Raw genomic sequence first — 23561 nt, 5'->3', positions numbered from 1 at the left:
TTGTCTGGCTCCATCACACTACAATGTTTCCCTCCTTTTTTGAACATTGTTGGCCATCTGTGTCTTTGGAATCTAAATGCTTAATAGAATGTCATAAAATGGCAGTGGATCTACTTATATATTAATTTATCATCTTTCCAATCTGGCTGTGCTGACCTTTAGTTCTTGTCTCAAACAGTGTCTCAAGCAATGCTTAATCTCAAAGAAGACTAAATATAAATTGGATGGGGATGTGTGAACCAGGCATGACAATCTCTGTGTTCTCAGTTAATGAGTGTCTGACACCTGCAGGTCACTCTCATTAGTTTGGGTTTGTTTTTGTCTTTTGCCCACTTCATTGACTTGGTAACCAGTAAAACATGACATTCTATTATAGAAAAGGATGAACTGCTACTGTGTAAACATGGTACATGACAAGACCTTTAAGTCATGCACTGAACCTCTATTAGCCAGAAGAGAGGAGAGGACAAGCAACAGATAACTAATCAGCTGTGAAGTGTCCCACAGCTAATAACATATGAAGTGCAGAGATTTAGCTGCGCCCATCACAGTGTAATCTTGTAGAGTCTGTTGGAAAACAGCTGACTGCCTTTTATACTTAAAAAGAATTCAGTCCCTGGAAAGTAGTCTATTATAACTGCATTATTAGCACACTGTATTGAATGACATAAATGGAGAAAACCCAATAGTGCTGTCCCACATAATTTAAGTTTGTAGATGCAAAGTGCCATGGTTTAAAAAAAAGAATTGTATTGTTCACTAAAACATACTGCCAAACACCTAGTCTGGTGTCCTTTAAGAATTGTACAACTTTTGTAAAATGAAGAATTGTGTTTTCCCAACAATCCCTATATGACCTTGCCCATGGAAGTTAGACAATGATCGTTTTTGTGTTTCTTTTCTTCACAGGTTATCACTTTGGAGGGATGGGTAGACATCATGTATTATGTTATGGATGCCCATTCATTTTACAATTTTATATATTTTATATTGCTTATTATAGTAAGTTATTGACTTTTTTATTTTATTTCTACCTATTTTTTATCTATATTCTATCTAAAGCAAAGCGAAAAAAACTCATTTTGTTTTCATTGTCCAGGTTGGTTCTTTCTTCATGATCAATTTGTGCCTGGTTGTGATCGCAACCCAGTTCTCAGAAACTAAGCAGCGTGAGAACCAGTTGATGCAGGAGCAGCGTGCGCGCTACATGTCCAATGACAGCACACTGGCCAGCTACTCTGAACCTGGCAGCTGTTATGAGGAAATGCTCAGGTACATTAGCCACTTGTACCGCAAGGTGAAGCGCCGTGTATTCCGGATTTACCACAGCTGGCAGAGCAAGCGCAAGAAGAAGGTCAACCCCAACAGTGGCGCCTTGCCAGGGGGTGGAGGGGCCAACGGGCATGGCAGGAAGAAGACTGGTGGGCACTGGGCACGTTCTGTTCACAACCTTGTCCAGCACCACCAGCACCACCACTGCCACCACAGCAATGGCAGCCCAAGCCCTCAGGCCATAACAGAGAGCACTGATGTTCTGGAGATGAGGTTTATCACATCAGAAGTACAGCTGACAGTACCAGCACAATCACCTGCTGGTTTGGATCTTTCACCAGGACACCAATCAGTACATAGCATTTTTCAAGGTGACTTTCACGATGCTCCACAGATTTGCACAGGCACCACAGCTGGTGTGAATCCTCTGGGGAGACTTAATGGGGGCATGAACTATCCTACTATTTTGCCATCCTTCATCTGCAGCTACACAGGCAGCAACATAACAGCCAAAGGTAGAATCGGGGTGAACAGCACAACAGATATGATGGATTCATTTGAGAAACTACAGCATCTCACAGGAGAGCACAGTAAGAGCTCTTTTTTTTCTGTCAGGAATAATTTTATAGCCATGACAGCAAACCTATGCCTCAAATGTTAATCATTATTCAATGTGAGGCATCAGTCTCTATATATAGCATGGCTTATAAATAAAGAAAAGCCTGGCATCACCTAGCAATTGACTCAAATTTTACTTCAAAAAGATACTTATTTTGGTAAATACATACATCCATATAATATATTTGTTAATATAACAGAAATGAAAACAAATTAACCAAATGAGAATTAAATGTTTATTGGTATACATCTTATTTTCAAAAGCATTTCACTCAAATAACTTTTAATAATTGAAATGGCTTTTAAACCAATCTGGAAATATATGGATGGTCATCGGCTGAGAAAAATCACGTGACACCTAAAAAAAACAAGCAATTTTGAGAAAATGGCTGACAAACATAACTTCAGTGGTCAACACAATACCATAGAATTTAATTGAATCTTTCAGTGAAAGTCTTGAAGTATTTATGTAAGTACTTAGAATGTATAGACAAAAGCTTCATATGTGGATTTTGAACATACAGATCCATATTTTCCCCCCACACACTTTACTATTTTATTAACCACCACTCTTTTTGAAAGGCTTACCAGTAGATTGTTCCTATGGGGATTGTGTTCAAAAGCATTAGAGATCATTAGTGATTCAAAAGGTATCAATGTTGGTTTAGTGTTCTAATTCATCCCAAAGATGTTCAGTGGGATTGAGGAGAGGGTTTTTTGCAGGATACTAATGTTTTTCTTCTGCAAACCACATAAACCAAATTTCTATGGAGCTTAATTTGTGCACAGGGGCATGGCCATACTGGAATATGTTTGTGATTCTGTGTTGCAGCAGAGGATAATTGCAATGCTACAATTTTGTGAAACCACATGTGGATGTTATGTTGGGTGTCCAAACCATTTGGCTCATAAGAAACTTATGAATGGAAATGGAAACTTAACAAAAAGCCTGGCTAGCAATTGGAAGCAAAAACACCTTTTTTACCTTTGGTGCCTGGCCTTAAACTTTTTATAAGCCAGTGTATTCCTGGTGACTTCAGCATGCACACAGGATGAACTAACTGCTTTGACATCAATTTATTAAACACGTTGTTCCTGTGATAAATTCACATTACTTCCCTTACAAAGAATCTGTTTACTGTAGTAATGAGCTCTGTGTGTGTGTGTGTGTGTGTGTGTGTGTGTGTGTGTGTGTGTGTGTGTGTGTGTGTGTGTGTGTGTGTGTGTGTGTGTGTGTGTGTGTTTATAAAGCTTTCTCTAAATGAAACGTATAAATATTTATGGAAATTTTCTTGACTCAACCCGAAAGGTGCATGCACTCTCTGTAGTTTTCACATGCTTTAATGATCTTGTGGAACACAAACAAAACATCATGGTTAAGGCTGCATTCTCCATCACAGCTTATTTGGGTACGGCTGACAAACTCTCCCTCATGTGTATACCTGTTCCAACATGTTTATTGGATTTATTGTCACCTATGTGTTTCCTTGAACAGAAAACTGTTTAAAGCTTATGGTGATGACATGTCAGAGAGCACACATTGGTACCTGCTAGAACAGTACAAGAATAGTCAGATAAATTGTTCTAAACTGATTGTTCCTAGACAGTAACATGGCAAATATTTCAATATATGTTACTTCTGATGAGAAAGTTTGTAAAAGAAAAATAATACTGACCCTAAATATATCATACTGAGATTTATATAAATGTTTTCTTCTTTAGGTCACAGACGATTGATGCTGCAAATGGCAGGCGTAGAACCAACTTCCCTGCTCTTTGAGGTTCTGGGGTGCCCATACTGTGCCCAGGCTCTGGAAAACATTGACCTAGACTTGGCTGACTCTGATTGCTCCCACTCTGAAGGCGATGTGGTGCATGAGTTTTCCCACAGAGCAAGGTTTAGACTCGGACACTCGCATCACCACAAGAGGCTCAAGGATCACAGCCGATTGATGCGATACTGGGAGGAATTCCGTGACAGGATGAAACGCATAGTGGATAGCAAGTATTTTAACCGTGGAATTATGATTGCCATCCTTATCAACACGTTGAGCATGGGGATAGAGTACCATGAGCAGGTGAGTGCTAGAACGCTCCTCGGCTTCTTTTGTGCTTGTGGCCATTGTCCTGAATCCCTCATTGTGGATGTTGGAGTGACTTTTGCAAATTTACATCTTAAATTGTCTTTGTAAGATATTAAGATAACACTGATTTTGAAAAAGCAAAAAAAAGTCAAGGGAATTAAGATTCTTGTCTTCAGAAGTGAACTGAAACCATGCTATGTGTGCGTCTGAGTGTCTGGTTTCTGTCAAGGGCTGAACAATCTATTTCACAAAGGTATGGCATCTTACTGGTGTAAACAGAGGGATTCGTTTGTTATTTCATTCTCATTCATAAACACTGATGAAGGTTTCATAGCCTTATTGGGCTAAAATCGTGTGTGGTTATGTAACTGTGCGCAATGCTGCACTTCCTCTTTATGCTGCACCTCCTTTCTCTGTGCTATGGCCTCAATGCTGGAAAGCAGGGATCTCTCTATCTCTGATGTTGGAAGAAGGCTGTGATTGGAGATTTAACTGATCTGTTCAAGCTCTCAGTAGAGCGTGTGTGTGTATACTGGACATCTTACAACCCAACCTAGTTACAAACTGATTTGTTGCAGCTGTTGCTGTGTGGAAAGCTGAGCAATGAAAACAAACATGGGCAATTTTGAGATAAAACATTATCTTTCACATATTTTTAGCAATATTTACTAATATACATTTATATTTATAAAAAAATATTTTACTGTGTCAGCTTTAATATGTAATATAAAAGCAAAATTGGGGAAATGGGGACTGGCTAAATGAAAACCCTTCTACTAAATTATTTAAAAGGTTTGGCTGCATTGGTCGTGTGCATAACGCTTTTACTTTAACTGCCTTTAATGCTCTCTGATTAACCTTGACCTATTTTTTTTTATGGGATTTGTAAATACTTTGGTCAGTGTCAGTGAGTGAGATTAAGAAGGATCTTCTGCAGTGACTCACCACTGGCATCATGATTTAGACCTAAGATTAATTCATATGCAGGAAAACAGCCCTGGTTATATTTACTGTGGGCTCTTCGCTCAATATTCAGATTTGACGCACTAAACATTGCAGTTAAATCTGGAAGAAGAAATGTTGGTATTCTCAAGCTAAAATGTATAGTTTTGCTTTGGGCTAAGTATGAAAGAAATTAGTTGTGTTTTGTAGCTTGAATTTATACCTCCCTAATCACAATGGGAAACATGTAATTGGAGTTGAAGTTTAGCGCTATATGAGTCTGTAATATAAAACCTGTCGGGACATAGTAATATACTTCAAAGCAAAGTCTATCATCCTTTGTTGTTTTATGGAGTGTCTCCTCCAGTGCATTAAAGACATCATAGCCTGTGGTCATTTTTATCACCCTGTTTGTGCAATATATCATAGCAGAGAATACTTGTTTTTTTGGTTTTTTTTTAAGTTATGAATAGAAACAGAAACAAAAGAATTTAAAGTGCCTTTTGAGGAGACTTGGAAATGAAAAACCTATATGGAACAGTTAATGTGCTCTAATATGTCCATTGCTTGTTTAAATGAAGTTTGAAGGAAAAACAAGCTTAAATGGTTTTCCTTCTTGAATGCACTTGAATGCAACCTGTGACTATGCAAAGGTATTTTCCTGATTTGAATGTATAAAATATTAAACCCTGTTTATTAATATAAGAATACAAGATTGTTGCTGGCTTTATATATCTAAAAGGAATTAGGCTTATCTTCCTAGATTGGTGCATAAGAAATGTAAAAAACATTTACTAGTTTAAAATTTTTGCCAAATTTTCCTTCGAAGTGAATATAAACATAAATATTAAACAGTTAATTACAAATATATGTTTTGTAGATATGAATAGGAGGCTTACTATTTTTGAGGTTTTTTGTTATGTTTTTATTAGGTTTTTTTGTTTGTTTGAAAGCTTTTAAGTAAAGCCCAGGATGTAGTAGTTTGTAACATGAATCTACAGCAGTCCTTAGTGACTCCTTGGTTAAGGTTCACCTAAAGATCAAATAGAAACAGCTTATTTGTTACTGACAAACAAAGAAATATAACTTTATGAGTTTTGTTAAATAGCCCAAAACCAAAATGTATCTCGATTAAACTATGAGAGACTGAATTCACAGACCATGCAGTAGTGCTTACATTATTTTCTTTTTTTTAATCATTAAAATACTGATACAGATATAGGCAATGATAGACTAAACATGTACAGATATGCAAACATTTTTATTTACACTATGTATGTATACATAGATATACATATTAATTTTAATAGGGATATTTTTGGTTTGTCCTGTAACCTTCCTCCAGTTTTGTTACATTCTAGTGCTTAACAAATCTGCACTTAAAATATGATTCTAATGCTTCTCTGGATAGCTAAATTACAATCTCACAAAAGCAGTGGCGGGCCGTGCATTTGGTACCTGGGCCTTCAGTGAGGATTTACCAGACTTAATCCACCTCTTAATACAACCACTATCACATCACAATTATAGAAACTATCAATACTATACAAAAATGCAACATAATGCATGGCATTACAGAGAGAAAGGCAGTTCACATATGGAGGGTAAATACCATTTTACTAAAGCAAGAAACCCAGTTAAGACAACTCTAAACCTCTACACTCACCAGAGATGCATACTCATAATTTGCACCTCTCCTCAGAGGCTGTAAGCCAGTGGTACCGCTTGTATTCACTGGGCTGTAAGCGGTGAACAAACCCTTTCCCGGGCAGAGACAAGCTAGCTTCGAGATTGGAATTCACAAGAGCTGAACAGGTTGTTTCTGGAAACCTCTTCCACTCCTCCATAATGACATCACAAAGCTCTGCTGGCCCCAAATTTTGACTGAAGTCCTATCAAGCAGACAAAACATAAACATGATAAATGGGACATGTGGCTTTGCATGTCATACAGCTGTTATAACTTAAAGTGTACTCACAATCAAGTTTAATTTCTATAGTATTATCCTTTGAGAAGCGATACTAAAAATATTTGCGGAAATGTGAGAGGTGTAATCACTTCTGTGAGACACTGTACTTTTAAACTTGCCATGTGCAATACCAATAGCACTCTTATTGTAGGCACAGAAGTCATTTGAGCATTTCCTCTTTCTAAAGGTTGATCAAACAATGGCCATTTACCAGCCCTTAAATAATTGTATTTACCCAGTGCCACTGAGTGGATCAATCAGCGTGACAGTATTATATTTGAAACTGCACACATTTGATTACTCAGATGTGCACTGAACTAGTGAGTTTGTTTGTTTGCGCTTGGCAGGAGCACTCACATCTCTGCCAAATGTTACCGACAGTGTCAGACATTGTGAGCAAGCTTTATGAGCACTGGGGATAGTGAAAAGGCCTGCCGTCTTGTGCGAAACATGTCTCGTGGCTTTTTTTCTTTTAGTCCAGCTAGAGATCAGTAACACATCTTTATCAGTGTCTCTTTATATCTACTGCTTAGTACAGCTGCATTATGTACACTCAGAGGTTTTACAGCAACGCATGTGTACCGTAGCTTTATTTGCTTAATGGCAAGCCACATTAACATTCAGTTATGCAGCTAAACGTCTTTTTCTGTCCCCTGATGATTTATGGTTTGCTTTGCGTAGGTTCATGTGATATGTGGTACATTTTCAGGGAAATTAATGGTTTGTGTCCGACTCCCACTGGAATCATCCCATACAAATGTCAGCTCATAGTGTGCTTCTCTTTTCCTTCCTCCCTTCCTATCTTTTCCACTCATCTTTTTTCCTTCTTACCCCCCTTGAACCGTATACTCCTCGCTTTTCCTCGTCTTTTAACATGAGGTTCACTGGGAGCTCTAGTCCGCATTTGCATAGACATTGTTTTTCAATAACCGCCCCCTTCTGTGCAGTGAATGCGCCTGATGCAGCAGCAGTGGGATTTCGCAGCTCTGCACTCAGCCAGCACAGACCAATTTGAGGAAATTGAGAATGCACTTCAATTTGTGTATTCTGTGTAAAAAGCAACATCTAAAGCTTAAACGTAGAAAGGAAAGATATAAGACTGTTTGATTTTTGTAAAGAGGAAAGCAATACAGAGACAATCATCAGATGGAGTGCTCGTTATTGCATAGTGCTAAATTCAGTGTTATTGTGGAGAATCATCATCGTTAAGCTTTAAAATATGGCCAACATTTTAGCCTCAAACCCAAAATACCAATAAATGCACACAGAGCTTATTTCAAAGACCAAACATTTATAGTCACAAAACAATGATTTTAAAAGAAATAATATGATATGATATAAGATAATATAAAACATTATGTTCATATCTATAGCCATCAAATGTCTCTTTCATGATTGCTGTCAAATGATAAACCATTTATCTGCAGCGTGTATATTAAAGTACACCACCAAATTCAAAAGTAACTGCGGAAGGATCAAGTACCAACAAACTGTGCATCATATATATAATCCAGCAGGACAGGAACAAGTTAAAGGCTACGATTTGTACACTTAAGTGTACTTAGTAATAGATGAGAATAGTGACATAATGATACAATCTTTCATTAAGGTGTTTTCTAACTTATGGTTTAGTGGAGTATTGAATGTTAATCCGTTGAAACACAGATCTTAAATACATATGGAACAAATTTTAGACTAATACAAAGCTGTCATGTGAATGTTTTATTTAAACTGACGCTTGAAATATCTTGATGTTTATAACACTTGTTTTAAATCATAATTCACACTGAAATTACAATCATGCTGAAATCACTTTTTTAAAAAAAAGTTATAAATTATTTGACAAAATGTTATAGCCCTTGCCATTAGTCTACACTTCACACTCTATTAGGTTGAATATTAATATCTTAGCTAAATAGTTCTGAGATGAGGTAATTTATAGTGTCCTACTTAGGAACTGAAAAAGCTTTCCTACAGGTAAACCCTAACCAGTGGTGGGCGGTCATGGCCAGCAAAGCCTTATCTGCTGGCCTAAACACTATCAGAAGCACTGACCTACATTTATAAAATAAATTCTAATATTTGTTCCATGAAATTGAATTAATTTATTGTAACATACCCCTATGCTGTTTACCAACTTCTGGTTTAGGTAAAGATAGGTTTCCTTTGTTTATATTGATTAAGAGTTTTGCTTTATTTATAATGAATGAAATTAATGAATGACCTAACTAGCAAGCATGGTTGCATTGTTATTAGTGAATAGATACTGTAATACAAGATAGCTCGCTTTTTACATTTAGACACCTTATTCTCATGCTCTATTTTATTTTTATTTTTTTTAGGAGAATGTTTAATAGAGGAAAATCTTTTTAGTGGCATGCTTAAGAAAGCTTTTTTTTTTTATACCTGTATCACTCTGACTGGAAAATAAGAGCATGTTTAACTTTAGCTTTATATTAGCTATTTTGGTGAAAAGTTATATGTTTTATAGAACCGTAGTACCACCGATTCAATAAGTTGTGGTGTTTCTAGCTTTGTCTGGTTCATACTTTACAGTGAGCATACAGTGTGGCAAAAAAGAATTTAGTCAGCCACCAATTGTGAAAGTTCTCCCACTTAAAAAGATGAGAGAGGCCTGTAATTTTCATCATAGGTACACTTCAACTATGAGAGACAAAATGAGAAAGAAAAATCCAGAAAATCACATTGTCTAATCTTTAAAGAATTTATTTGCAAATTATGGTGGAAAATAAGTATTTGGTCAATAACAAAAGTTAATCTCGGTACTTTGTTATATACCCTTTGTTGGCAATGACAGAGATCGTTTCTGTAAGTCTCCTCAAGGTTTTTTCACACTGTTGCTGGTAGTTTGGCCCATTCCTCAATGCAGATCTCCTCTAGAGCAGTGATGTTTTGAGGCTGTCGCTGGGAAACACGGATTTTCAACTCCCTCCAAAGATTTTCTATGTGGTTGAGATTTGGAGACTGGCTAGTCCACGCCAGGACCTTAAAATGCTTCTACTGAAGCCACTCCTTCGTTGCGCAGGCGGTGTGTTTGGAATCATTGTCATGCTTAAAGAACCAGCCACGTTTCATCTTCAATGCCCTTGCTGATGGAAGAGGTTTTCACTCAAAATCTCATGATACATGGCCCCATTCATTCTTTCCTAGACACGGATCAGTCATTCTGGTCCCTTTGCAGAAAAACAGCCCCAAAAGCATGATGTTTCCACCCCATGATTCACAGTAGGTATGGTGTTCTTTGGATGCAACTCAGCATTCTTTCTCCTCCAAACACGACAAGTTGAGTCTTTACCATTTTGGTTTCATCTGACCATATGACATTCTCCCAATACTCTCCTGGATCATCCAAATGCTCTCTAGCAAACTTCAGACGGGCCTGGACATGTACTTGCTTAAGCAGGGGGACACATCTGGCACTGCAGGATTTGAGTCCCTGGTGGCGTAGTGTGTCACTGATGGTAGCCTTTGTTACTTTGGTCCCAGCTCTCTGCAGGTCATTCACTAGGTCCCCCTGTGTGGTTCTGGGATCTTTGCTCACCGTTCTACTGATCATTTTGACCGCACGGGATGAGCTTGTGCATGGAGCCCCAGATCCAGGGAGATTATCAGTGGTCTTGTATCCATTTTCTTATATTTGCTCCCACAGTTAATTTCTTAACACCAAGCTGCTTACCTATTACAGATTCAGTCTTCCCAGCCTGCTGCAGGTCTACAAATTTGTTTCTGGTGTCCTTTGACAGCTCTTTGGTCTTGGCCATAATGGAGTTTGGAGTCTGACTGTTTGAGGTTGTGGACAGGTGTCTTTTATACTGATAACAAGTTCAAACAGGTGTCATTAATACAGGTAACAAGTGGAGGACAGAGGAGCCTCTTAAAGAAGAAGTTACAGGTCTGTGAGAGCCAGAAATCTTACTTTTTTGTAGGTGACCAAATACATATTTTCCACCATAATTTGCAAATAAATTCTTTAAAAATCACACATTGTGATTTTCTGGATTTTTTTGCTCATTTTGTCTCTCATAGTTGAAGTGTACCTATGATGAAAATTACAGGCATCTTTCATATTTTTAAATGGGAGAACTTGCACAATTGGTGGCTGACTAAATACTTTTTTGCCACAGTGTACATTAGACAATGGAGATTGCAGATTAATTCTCATTTATTCAATTAAGAAAAATACAGATGAGTCTGCATTTTTAGAGAAATCTCCCTTTTTTGTCCACAAAGAAAGCTTCTGTAAGATCTATTTGATTAAGTGTTTTTGCATCGACAAGCATTTAACAGTCTGGAATGCAAATCATATAATCATCTAGAGAGTTTGTATAGATTTTGCCAGACATCTGTGCCAGACATAAATAGGATGTCTAGACTTTGGACAATGTAAAATTGTATGCTTGTTAAACTGTGTGCTTTGCATTAATTTTGTGCACATTGTTCTTTCTAAACACTCCCATATAGCAAATCCCTTCAAATACTATTCTGGCCCTTAAATTGTTGTATTAGCAGATCTGGCTTATGTTGTCAGCTTAAAAGAAAGCAGTGAGTGGTACAGTATATAGTGTGGAAAAACCCACTCAATTGTGTTATCCACACATTACCAGCAAGGGGAATGTGGGAAGGGCCGGAAACAGTAGGCAAGACTAAGCTTGGTGGGCATATAAGGCAAATGGAAAAAAATAAATAAATATATAAATATATATATATATATATATATATATATATATATATATATATATATATATATATATATATATATATATATATATATATATATGTCTATTATTGTCCAGCTTTTCAATTGGAATGTCCACACTAGAGAAATGTATGTGCAAAACAACTATACTGAGCAACAGAGCAGTTTGTATATAGCTCAGTAATAGTTATTAGTGGTGTTAAACCAAGTTAGCAGGTTAGGAAGCAAACCCATTTCACATTAGTCACTATCAAAAAATATGAAAATACTCTCAACACTGCTATAAAAAGATTATAAGATTCTGTCACCTACTTTGGAGGTTTCCTGAAGCTCAGCACAGACTCAGTTGTCTGTCCTGTAGATTGTGTGTATGGGAGGTATGATATTAATACCAGATAAACAGAAGAAAAAAGGTGGCTATAAAAAATTTAATTAGCATTAATTTATTTATTTCGGCTTCTCCCATTAGGGGTCGCCACAGCGGATCCTCTGTATTTATGATCCGCATGTTTGATTTGGCACGTTTTTACGCTGGATGCCCTTCCTAACACAACCCTCCCCATTTATCCGGGCTTGGGACTGGCACTAAGAGTGCACTGGATTGTGCAACCCTAATGGCTGGGTTAGGTTCCCTGACCAGGAATCGAACCCGGGCCGCGGCAGTGAGAGAACCAAATCCCAACCACTAGATCACCAGGAAACCCTAATTAGCAATAAATTATTACAGCTTTATAAATGTAAGAGGAGGTACCCTTACCTGTGGCAGCTAACATGGTGCATGTTGTGCTTATGAGGAGCTCTTTTGCTGTTTCATCATAACCCATCATATTTTTCTGTAAAGCTAGGTTTGAGTATTTTTATTTTTTACATTAATGATTAGAGATTATTAGCTTTTTTTGAACGTTTGTGTAAATTGCAATTATGTGCAATTATGTGCAAATATTTAAATGGTTTTAAATAAAAGTGAAAACTGAGTTATCTTAACAGGAACCTGAAAGAAAAAAATATATTATTTGAGTATTGGAAATAAATTCAATTATTTTCAATTCTGGCCTTGAAAATGTTAAAAAAAAAATTTTTTTAAGATTTTAAGCTCTTGAAAACCTACGTCAAATAATCTTGATATTCATAGTTTTAAGCAGAATTTTAATTCAGGGCAAACAAGCCAGTCATGGTCAAATCCCAACAAACCACTGAGGTCATGGAAATGTGTTTCTTTGTCATATTCTATGCAGATGTAAGGTATTAAGCCTGAGGACTTCTCCTGATTTAAAATGCATTTTTAGCTTATTAGTTGCTGCCCAGTCAAATCCAATCAAATCAAATCAAATCTTATTTGTCACATACACATACATACAGTGTACGACATGCAGTGAAATGCTTTTTAACATGAATTAAAATGAAATACCTGTGTTGATTATGTTTTATTAGCCCATATTGCAAGAGTTAAGCTACTGCTAATATTAATATTAATATTTTAAAATCTTCACTTTAATTATAGTCCACAAGAGGGTTTTATTTTGGAACATGACTCCAAATACATTTGGTGGCCCAATTTGGAAGCGTTACTGGGCTGTGATCTAAACCATGTTAGATAATGTATCCTGCCTCCACAGCTAATTTGTTAATGGAGATGCTACTAATTTTGCTTATGTGTACATCTCAACTGTTCCATTAGTAAGTTTTTTAATGTAATTTAATTTAAATAGAATTTAAATAAACTGGAATTAATGTTCTAAATAGAAGAGAAACGTACAATGTTTGAAGACTTTTATCTATGTATTTCTATCTGTTTCTCTCTCTGTCTGTCTGTTTGTTTATTTGTATTTTTACATTATTTGTATTTGTCCAGTTGTCTGTGATCCAGCTTTCAGTTGGAAAGATTCTTGTTTATGTGATGTCTAAGGAACAAGAGGCTGAATATTTGTTAGCTTTATATGCAATAATTATTGCATCCTACAGACAGACTAACTGGATTTCAGGAAAGATATCAAATGGGTCAAAGTCAAAACAAAATCAAATGTATAATAATAGCTTAATACCTTTCTCCATGTTTGAATGATCTGTTTAAGGCTGTTGTAGCATACAAGTTAGGAATAAGAGGGCTGGATGTGCTCTAATTGCTTTTTTGTTATAGTTTATTAATTACATTAAAGTTAATGTGCTGTCATGGAAGGTGGAATGTGGCTACTTACCAAATATTGTATCACTCTTATGTTAACTGTATACAGACAAACTTTGAGGTTGACTGCATTGTAAATATTCATAAGTGAATCAGATGAAGCGACTGGAACCTTCGTGATCGCTCACGTTTCTCTCAGTGATGCTACTGCCTAAATCAGCAAATGCAGAAGGCCAAGCAATCAAGCCCAGACACAGCTTGTAGTGCATAGATTTTAGGAGCTTGCTCTGGTTATTTTAATCACGCAGATCTGCTCAACTTTTTAAAAGTTATTTAAAGTTATTTATTTAAAGTAATATTTTGGTTGAACACATAAGCCATTGATGTATTTAACTACAGTGGACTGGGATTTCTGTACTAAACTTTGTGTATTGACTAATCAGTAGCAGCACCATCCAAAAACATAACATTATATTCATTTTCATATATAGCATTTATATTTATGTTTATACCAATATTCTCTGACAAAATTTAACATTTAGAATTGCAGTGAAACAATGTTTTCGGTAAAGCAAAGAATAGACACTATTAAAAACAGAGTTACTGAAAGGTGTTTATGTTTACTGGTGGTTGTTTACACACATTTTAATACTAGTTTACAGTTTAATAACAGGTTGTTATTTTTTCCCCACAGCCTGATGAACTGACAGATGTTCTGGAGATAAGCAATATTGTCTTCACCAGCATGTTTGTCCTTGAGATGATTTTCAAGCTGATAGCCTTTGGCCTTTTTGGCTATATCAAAAACCCATATAATATCTTTGATGGGATCATTGTTGTCATAAGGTAAAGTGCATAGTACATTTTACTATGCAGTTGTGCACCTTTATACCAGGCTTTACTCTGGGCTCTGTTTAATTCTATAAAAATGTTTCAATTGAGCCCACCAAGTGCCATCATTATAAATGCATGTAATTTATGAAATGCACATTCCAATCCTGCTGACTCGGTATATATGTTCCCTTGTTAGTGTGTGGGAGATTATTGGGCAGGCCGATGGGGGTCTTTCCGTACTCAGAACCTTTCGGCTTTTGCGTGTGCTCAAGCTGGTGCGCTTCCTACCGGCTCTGCGGAGACAGCTGGTGGTCCTGATGAAGACAATGGATAATGTGGCTACTTTCTGCATGCTGCTCATGCTTTTCATCTTCACCTTCAGGTGATAAAAGACACAACTGTCCACTTGTGTATATATAAACTGGGTAAATTAATAACTATTACTGGGCTATCAGGTTTTGTACATCACCTAGCATAGTGTTTAAACATTTCAACATTTGAACAATTTGGATGTCAGTCAGTGAGTAAAGATGCCACTCTGCAGTCTAAAAATTAATACCATCAGTAATGTTCACACCATTCATTCCTCTCTGGTGAAGTGTTTATAATAATCTTTTAAATTGTTTGAATAATCTTTTACAGTATCCTTGGAATGCATCTGTTTGGCTGCAAATTCAGCCTGAAGTTGGAGAATGGAGACACAATCCCAGACAGGAAGAACTTTGACTCTCTGCTGTGGGCCATCGTCACTGTGTTCCAGGTTAAGGCGTGACTATTACTGTCAATGTGAAGTGAAAAAGGCTTATGATATCATTGAGAAGCAGGCTTGAACTTAATCCAAAGCTATTAAAGTGGCTTTATACCTGTATACACTCAATTATACGAGAAAAGTGGACCAGCTTTTTGTGCTTTTTCCAAGTGCTAAATAAAGACATCTCGTAATTTAACCATTTTATCTCTATGCCAGTATTGTTGATACAAGCCTATGGAGAAAAACGATTATTTAAAATGTGCAGAAATGATGTGCTCGGAGTGTTTGCTGCATCAGCAGAAATCCATGCTGCTATAGTGCTGAACCTGCAGTGTACTGGGCTGTATGGTGCACATTAGGAGGCATGCCTGCTACTGAAGACATTTACTGATCTAGGATCATGCACAGTACATTCAATATGCAGCCAAGAACTTCTAAATAAAAAAGGCACCTGTCTTTTTTTTGCCTTGAATGTAGTATAGTTAGATGATGCATTAATTTATGTGGTGGATTTCTGTAAACCTTCTCACTTACACACATAAACACATGTCTACACACAACTATATAGCACATAGAACTATATCAATTTCCTATATAAATCTAAATACAGAAATGAGCAACACTAGTATTGATCTGTTATGTTTTTTGTTTGTCTCAGTTATATATTGTCGGCTTTTATTTTTATTGCAGATACTAACTCAGGAGGACTGGAATGTGGTCCTCTATAATGGAATGGCTTCCACCTCTCCACTGGCTGCACTTTACTTTGTGGCCCTGATGAGCTTTGGGAATTATGTTCTATTTAATCTTCTGGTAGCCATCTTGGTGGAGGGCTTTCAAGCAGAGGTGTGATAATATTAAGTATTAAACAATATGTGTGTGCACAATTTGTTTTGACCTAGGAAAGTTTTCTTGTCTTAGAGTGGAGCTACGTATTTTTAATTCCAGTTACATCTGATGACCCTGAAACCTTTAAATCTACACTATAAAATACAAAATATAAGCTTTTTCCTCTGGCATGTACTAACAATTTTAATAATGATAAAGTGCTTTAAACACTATTAAATGTACAGGATGGTATATTGGTTTCCACTGTGCATATTATAAATCATGTTGGTCAGCATTTATTAGTTTATCATGTGAAATACTATTAGGATCTACAACTGATAAATTGTTGGTTTATAGAAAGATTTGTATTTTTTTATTTAAATTGAAAAAAGAAAAAGAAACTAAAACACTGCTTCAGGAAATCAAATGATGCACCTGCTTAGCATATACTTATATTTTTTGCCATTAGCTTTCAGATCTAAATATAGTCCAATAAAAACAATGAATGCTTATTGAATGCCTTTAACCTAAAAATGTATGAATGCTTTTATTCAAAGAGTTTGGCACTGAGCTTTGTTTTCAAAAATGATTCTTCTACATTGTAGGGAGATGCCACCAAGTCTGATGCCGATGAGGATAAGAGATCAGTTAATTTTGAAGAAGAAGAAAAGATGGGAGAATTGCGTGCTTCAGGTTAAAATTAGGTTTAAATTATCTTCTTATAATACATGCTAAAAGACTTGGATGATCAGGGAAAATGAATTCTATTCAATGGGAGATGCAAGAAAAGATCTTGCAATTTAGGTTATCTAATATACTACAAACATACTTTATGCAATATATAAAAAACAGTTTTTTGATTATTCATTTATATTATTTAGTAAATATAATATACTTCAAAATACTTATACAATATGTCAGGAGCTGGTTTGGAATTATGTTATTTTCTGTTTTTCTGAAATGGATTTCTCTCTTGCAATTATAACTAGCAGAATTGAAGATGTACTCTCTAATGATGTCTGCAAATGGGCATGTGGACTCTCGTGGTAATTTGCCTCCACCGATCATCATGCGCACAGCCGCAACCCCTATGCCCACGCCAAAGGGCTCGCTTGGGACAGACTCTATCTTCAGTTTAGAGGAATCAAGGCGTGGCAGTGGGATTTCCATCGATCCGATTGCTTACGATCAGAGATCACTAGTAAGTGCTTTTACTGAGTCAAAAGAGGTGCTTTTTATTTATTCATTTTGCATCATAAGCAGCACTATTTATGAAAGAATTGAAAAATATATTGATTTGTTTAATCTAGGCCAGCCCACGCAAATCACCCTGCCACCCATGTAGTTCAAGCAGTAACTGGGGCAGCCGCAGATCAAGCTGGAACGGCCTGAGTCGGGCACCAAGTCTAAAAAGGAAAGACACATCTGGTGAAAGAGAATCTCTGCTCTCTGGTGAGGGCAGAGGTAGCTTTGAGTATGAGGAGACAGAGGGCATCATGTTAGGTAAAATAGGAAGTGTAAGTGGTGGCTCTCTGCACCACCCCAGTTCTCTGGACTTCCCTGAGCTTCCCACACTTCCCAGCCTGTGCCCATCAGGAGAGTATCATGACTGCAATGGCAGGGTATTACATCTGTCTACAGAGCTACCGTCAGAACTGAGCCGTGAGGACTCCAACACAGAGGATGATCTAGACGATGTGAGCAAACACACAAACACACAATCCAGTACACACAGTACATAGGCAAGGTTGTTACCCTTTGTGGTAGTCAGTGCTGGTACAAGTGAAAGTTACTTGACCTAGTAACCATATGGGTGACAATTCTTGTCAACCCATGTGACCCAGGTTCCCTGTCAGTCTTCCATTTAGTTATAGAACTACAGGTGCATTTGCGCGGACACACACACACACACACACACACACACACACACACACGTTTATATGACCAGGGTTATGACCAGGGTTGCCAGATCTACAAAACAAATTGAGTATATTTAAAATTATTTGTAGTATAACTTGTACCATTAGCTAATTATATTTTTGAAGTAGCTTAACCAATTCTAATATAAGGGATTTTTATGCTAAATTATGTCATGCCAAGGGATTGACTTGGTACTTTATTAAGTGTAACACTGAAGGATTCAGCAGCACACTCTTCAGCTGTAATTATTTACATTTATTTATTTTATTATTCATTTATTTTGCTGGGTTGAAAGCAACCTCTTCAGTGATCCAGTGTTCTAGTACCTCAGCAATCAAGAGGCTCTATTTTAAAATTGAGTTTCAAGAGCTATAAAATATGGAAAACAGCAAGCTGCTACTGTGTAAAATTGAGAAAAAGAAAAGGGAAAAATAACCTTCATAGACTTTTTGCTAGCTTTATAAAGCTTTCATAGATATAGGTCTAAATCCAGTCTGTTATTTTGCTCCAGAGTTTCTGTTTTCGACTGAAGAGGATTCTGGATGCATATAAACCCAAGTGGTGCAAAAGTCATGAGGACTGGTCCCTTTATGTATTCTCTCCACGGAACAAGTGAGTAGACTTCATCACTACATATCTAGTAACCATACACTATATTCTTTAAACTCATTTCTGTTTGTGTTATGTAGGTTTCGCATGTTCTGTCAGAGGATCATCTCTCACAGGATGTTTGACTATGTGGTCTTAGTCTTTATCTTCCTTAACTGCATCACTATTGCTCTGGAGAGGCCACACATTCAGGCCAATAGCCCAGTAAGCTCATATATTACATATATTATATTGTTCTGTACATTAGGACCATAGATTTTAGTGAAAGCAGTTTAAAATAAAGTAGTAAATCTAGCTTCAGAATTATTATTTGATCTTATTAAAAAACTCTTTCGGACTTTTTGGCTTAGAACTGATATTGCAATTCTCACAGACTATTAATATATTCGATTTAGTTCATATATTCACTTTAATTTTAGTTGTTAAATATTGTCCTAATAGTAAATACACAATTCTTTTCTAATGAAGTCATGAATGAGTTTCTTAAAATATATTTTATTACATTTCTCTCATATATTAAGTGTGAGATTAATTAACAACAAAATACATTTAATTTTCACAATACTTTTAGAACTGACAAGTTTTTAAATTACTTTAATGTCACTGGGATGATTAAATGTAATCTTACATTCTGTTCTTTTTTGTGTTTCAGGAGCGAGTGTTCCTCAGTATTTCCAATTATGTATTCACTGTGATATTTGTTGCTGAAATGACTGTGAAGGTACTGAATTTTTTGTATGATATAGATATCCATTATATACAGTGTACGTGTCTGTATAGCTTACAGAATTGCAATTGCTGGTCTTGTAGGTGGTGGCTCTTGGCTTCTATTCTGGAAAGCATAGTTATCTGCAGAGCACTTGGAATATGTTGGATGGAATGTTGGTGTTTGTTTCACTCGTTGACATCCTGGTGTCTCTGGCATCCAGTGGTGGGAACAAGATCTTTGGTATTCTGAGGGTTCTGCGTCTGCTAAGGACACTGAGGCCTTTAAGGTTAGGATCCTTGTTAGAGTTCGAGATTACTCTGGCTTTTTTTATTTTGTAATTATAGAGGATGTACTGTCATTTTTCATTATATGTTAGTCATTCTTTTTTTTTATTTTATCCATTTTAATTTTGGCTATATCTCAGTCATTAATGTATTTCAGACAACCTTCATTGTGTAGATTTCCACCTAAGGACACAATTTGTTTTTGTGTTGGCAGAGTGATCAGTCGAGCTCCTGGACTGAAGCTGGTGGTTGAGACATTGATAACATCACTGAGGCCCATTGGGAACATAGTACTGATCTGCTGCGCTTTCTTCATTGTCTTTGGCATTCTTGGAGTTCAGGTGAAAAATTGTGGTAATGTTGTCTATAAGTATGAGAACAGTCTCTGTAAAGTAAATTCATTAACCAATAAACAAACAAACAGATTTCTAACAGATTTATTTGAATATTCAGCTCTTCAAAGGCAAGTTTTACCACTGTGAAGGCTTGGACACAAGAAATGTTACAAATAAATCAGATTGCCTTCAAGCCAACTACAAATGGATTCGGAGAAAGTACAACTTTGATAATTTGGGACAGGTAAGAGTCAGTGTGAAAACTGAAGTAATGCTTATTTGGAGTTCAACATGAGAGTATTTGGAGTATACATGAGAACTTTCATAAAATCAATGTTGCATTCATAGCACGGAAATATCATCAGGGAGTTTTAATGCACAGGGTAATAATGGACAACTAGATACCTAATGAGCTAATGCATCTAATGATTGAATCCAAAATTGGAAGTCAATTAGGCTTCCAAGAATCTATGAGTTGCCTGTAATTTCACTAGCCTTATATCTCTATTTCTCAGGCTCTTATGTCGCTGTTTGTGCTATCTTGTAAGGATGGCTGGGTGAATATTATGTATGATGGCCTGGATGCTGTAGGTGTGGACCAACAGGTTTGTTTTTACAAGGTCACTATGATAAACAATAAAAACCCACTGTTTTTATCTAAATATATATCTAATCTATTTAAAAAATAATTTTGTCCATATCACTAAAAGCCGGTACGTAACCACAACCCCTGGATGCTGCTTTATTTCATCTCCTTCCTGCTGATTGTGAGCTTCTTCGTGCTGAACATGTTCGTGGGTGTGGTGGTGGAGAACTTCCACAAGTGTCGGCAGGACCAGGAAGAAGAGGAGGCGCGCCTGCGTGAGGAGAAGAGGCAGCGAATGATGGAGAAAAGGCGCAGGAGTAAGGAGAATTGTGGGTCTGGTCGGTAGTCTATTTTTCTGAGCACTGCCTGCCTCCAGAGCCTGAGAGAAAAAGAGAGACCTAGAGAAAGAGAGAGCAAATAAGGAAGTGAATAATTGAATTTAAAAAAATGTGAAAGCCTCTTAGATTTGTGTTGGTGGCCTTGAATTGTAATGGCCTATGCATGTTTGCCTATGCATGTTCCCTCACCACTAAATACAGCATGACAGGCCTTCAAGGGTGATTTTCTTGACACACAGGGTTAGTTAGAGCCTTAGTCTGTAACTGCAGTCTGTGGCCTTTTAGAACATTGAATATGTAGGAACAATAACATTTATTTTAGATTTCATAATTCAGGCTCAGGACCTTGTTAACTTATACTGAGCCAAATTGTCCTGCTCAAGAGATAGGGGTGGATAATGAAAATCCCCGCTGGCTCCTTAAATGTCTCGGTCCCTGTGCTTTTGAATCATTGTGTGTAAAGAAAGTACAGGAAGCATTATCAGGCAGACCACTCAAGAAAGTATTAAAGACACTAAAAGCATTGGCTATGGTTTTACATGATGCAGTCAATAAGAGAAATGTGCTTACTGCATTATTTTATTCAAAAGCAACCATGCCGGCCAAGGTAAAGCCACCTAAGTAATGATGTCTAGCATAAAGCCAGGCAGTTTTATTTTTTCAGTTACACTCCTCCCATGCACTATTACTTTATAGTCAGTGGGTTAATAATATTGCATTTGTGATGTGTGTGTGTGCACAAAAATACATATATCTGATTTAATACAGAACTTCAGATTTAATTAAATCACAATCTTTCTCTGAGGCACCTGCATGTCAAAGCCATTGTTTTTAAAGCAGTTTGTCATTTAGGATGAAGTTAACATATGAAAACTCTTGGTTTTGATGCTGACATCTGAATTCTCAGTAGCCAGTAGCCTCAGTTACGTTTGTGGCACAGTGCATTTAATTATAGGTCTCAATGATGGGGCTTTAAAAAAAGAAAGGCAGAACTGTCCCTGAAAGGGCGAGTGATTTATGAGCAGCTGTCAGCTTCATCTGACACAGCAACACATTTTAGGATGTACAAGAAGTTGGGCATGAGCTGCTTGGTGAGATGTTCTATGTCCTAATGCTGATTTATCATTTGGCCTGTCATCATAATTCATGTCAAATGACAGGGAAATAGATTTCACTTGGCAGGCCTTTAACACAGCAACTGCATTTGATGCAGATCTGTTTAGATTTGAAGATTAACTGTTAGCTTGTACCTGCATGTGCATCATTTTTAAGTATACAGAAGTTCCTAGCCTCTCTCTTTGTCACTTGGTAAGTTAAAACGTAAACATGCATTGAATGGCAGACTCAGAAAGATGGATTCAAACTGAAATTGAAAAATGAAATTTACTAGTGAAACCTAACACCACTAACAAATTAAATAATTTATTAGAACTAAATGTACAGTACTCACCATGTAACACTCACAGACATTCACATGGATATGTCTGCACATACACATAGCCAAAGACTGTCATGTTTACAAAGGCATGTTCCGAAATACAGCATGTTCACAAAGGCATGACGCACGAATGGGAGCCAAGTTCAGTTGGGGGATATGTTTTTTACTGTTTTGAACTTGATTTCACAGTGTATTAGTTTCAGCATTATAAAGATGTATTACTTTGCCGCACTGTTTCTTTTGTGCTCAGTACTTCCTGCCTGTGCCTTATTTGCTTAGTTATTCTGCATGTATCCTGCATTATGCTGAATATGCTGTTCTGCATATGTACGTGTGTCTTTGTATGAAACAGAAGCACAGCAGCGGCCCTACTACGCAGATTACTCACCAGCTCGGCGCTACATCCACACACTGTGCACTAACCACTACCTGGACCTCTTTATCACCTTCATCATCTGCATCAACGTGGTCACAATGTCCATAGAGCATTACAACCAGCCCATGGTGAGTCAGATTTTGTTAACTGTACCCTTTAAGGTACTACGCTTTGTTTGAAAAGTGTGTTTTTTGTTTTTTTTTACAAGTAGCCAAAAACTATTTTACATATTAAAACTTTTTTCTGCAGTATCTAGAGGAAGCATTGAAGTACTGCAACTATGTCTTCACCGTCTTCTTCATCTTAGAGGCCCTTCTCAAACTCGTGGCTTTTGGGTTCAGAAGATTCTTCAAAGACAGGTATAGAAGAAAACTTGGAAAGCAAATAAAATATTTCAGTGTGTACAGTATTTCTAAAACCACTGTCAAAAAGACTCACAGACTTCAAAAAACTTACTTTGATAACCTAATCTTTTATGTCAGTAGTAACATGTTTATCATGTCTTCAAAATACAATATAAAAACACAAGACCTAAAAAAACATTAAATAAAAAGTTCTGATTTGTGTATACTTAAGTTTGAATAGTTGTGAGGATAGGTGAGGTATGTGCAGCAATGAAGGGTGAAGCCAAAATGTCTGCATTAGCTTGAGAAGATACTAATATCTAATAACTAATATACTAATTTGGTAAAAATCCACAAGTAGGATCATAAAAGAGGAGATTTAAGTTAAACTTTATTTTACACTGCCCCTAGACAGGTAAAAGAATTATGAAGATATAGAGCAGATTATCTTACTATAGTAATACATTTTTGTTATAATCCATCTT

The 23561-nt window shown here is 36.7% G+C and overlaps 1 protein-coding gene across 4 annotated transcripts in view; it reads left to right on the top strand.

Moving 5' to 3' along the window:
• cacna1ha (calcium channel, voltage-dependent, T type, alpha 1H subunit a) overlaps positions 1-23561 on the top strand; it is an 85648-nt gene that overhangs the window by 54073 nt on the left and 8014 nt on the right. For 2 of the 4 annotated variants that reach the window (XM_083524680.1, XM_083524681.1), the window contains exons 8-27: positions 910-1002; positions 1100-1862; positions 3613-3968; positions 14419-14570; positions 14755-14940; positions 15201-15318; positions 16000-16155; positions 16743-16830; positions 17127-17338; positions 17448-17834; positions 18569-18669; positions 18747-18870; positions 19319-19387; positions 19477-19661; positions 19874-20000; positions 20113-20238; positions 20510-20599; positions 20705-20897; positions 22709-22860; positions 22982-23091. In XM_083524680.1, coding sequence (XP_083380806.1) covers positions 910-1002; positions 1100-1862; positions 3613-3968; positions 14419-14570; positions 14755-14940; positions 15201-15318; positions 16000-16155; positions 16743-16830; positions 17127-17338; positions 17448-17834; positions 18569-18669; positions 18747-18870; positions 19319-19387; positions 19477-19661; positions 19874-20000; positions 20113-20238; positions 20510-20599; positions 20705-20897; positions 22709-22860; positions 22982-23091 — 3788 coding nt within the window. The remainder of the gene's footprint in view (positions 1-909; positions 1003-1099; positions 1863-3612; positions 3969-14418; positions 14571-14754; positions 14941-15200; positions 15319-15999; positions 16156-16742; positions 16831-17126; positions 17339-17447; positions 17835-18568; positions 18670-18746; positions 18871-19318; positions 19388-19476; positions 19662-19873; positions 20001-20112; positions 20239-20509; positions 20600-20704; positions 20898-22708; positions 22861-22981; positions 23092-23561) is intronic. The other 2 variants (XM_083524683.1, XM_083524682.1) reach the window with 2 other exon arrangements.

The sequence above is a fragment of the Silurus aristotelis genome (assembly GCF_946808225.1).
Source record: "Silurus aristotelis genome assembly, chromosome: 21".
In the NCBI taxonomy this organism is placed as follows: domain Eukaryota; kingdom Metazoa; phylum Chordata; class Actinopteri; order Siluriformes; family Siluridae; genus Silurus; species Silurus aristotelis.
This window is presented reverse-complemented; position numbering and strand designations above follow the sequence as displayed.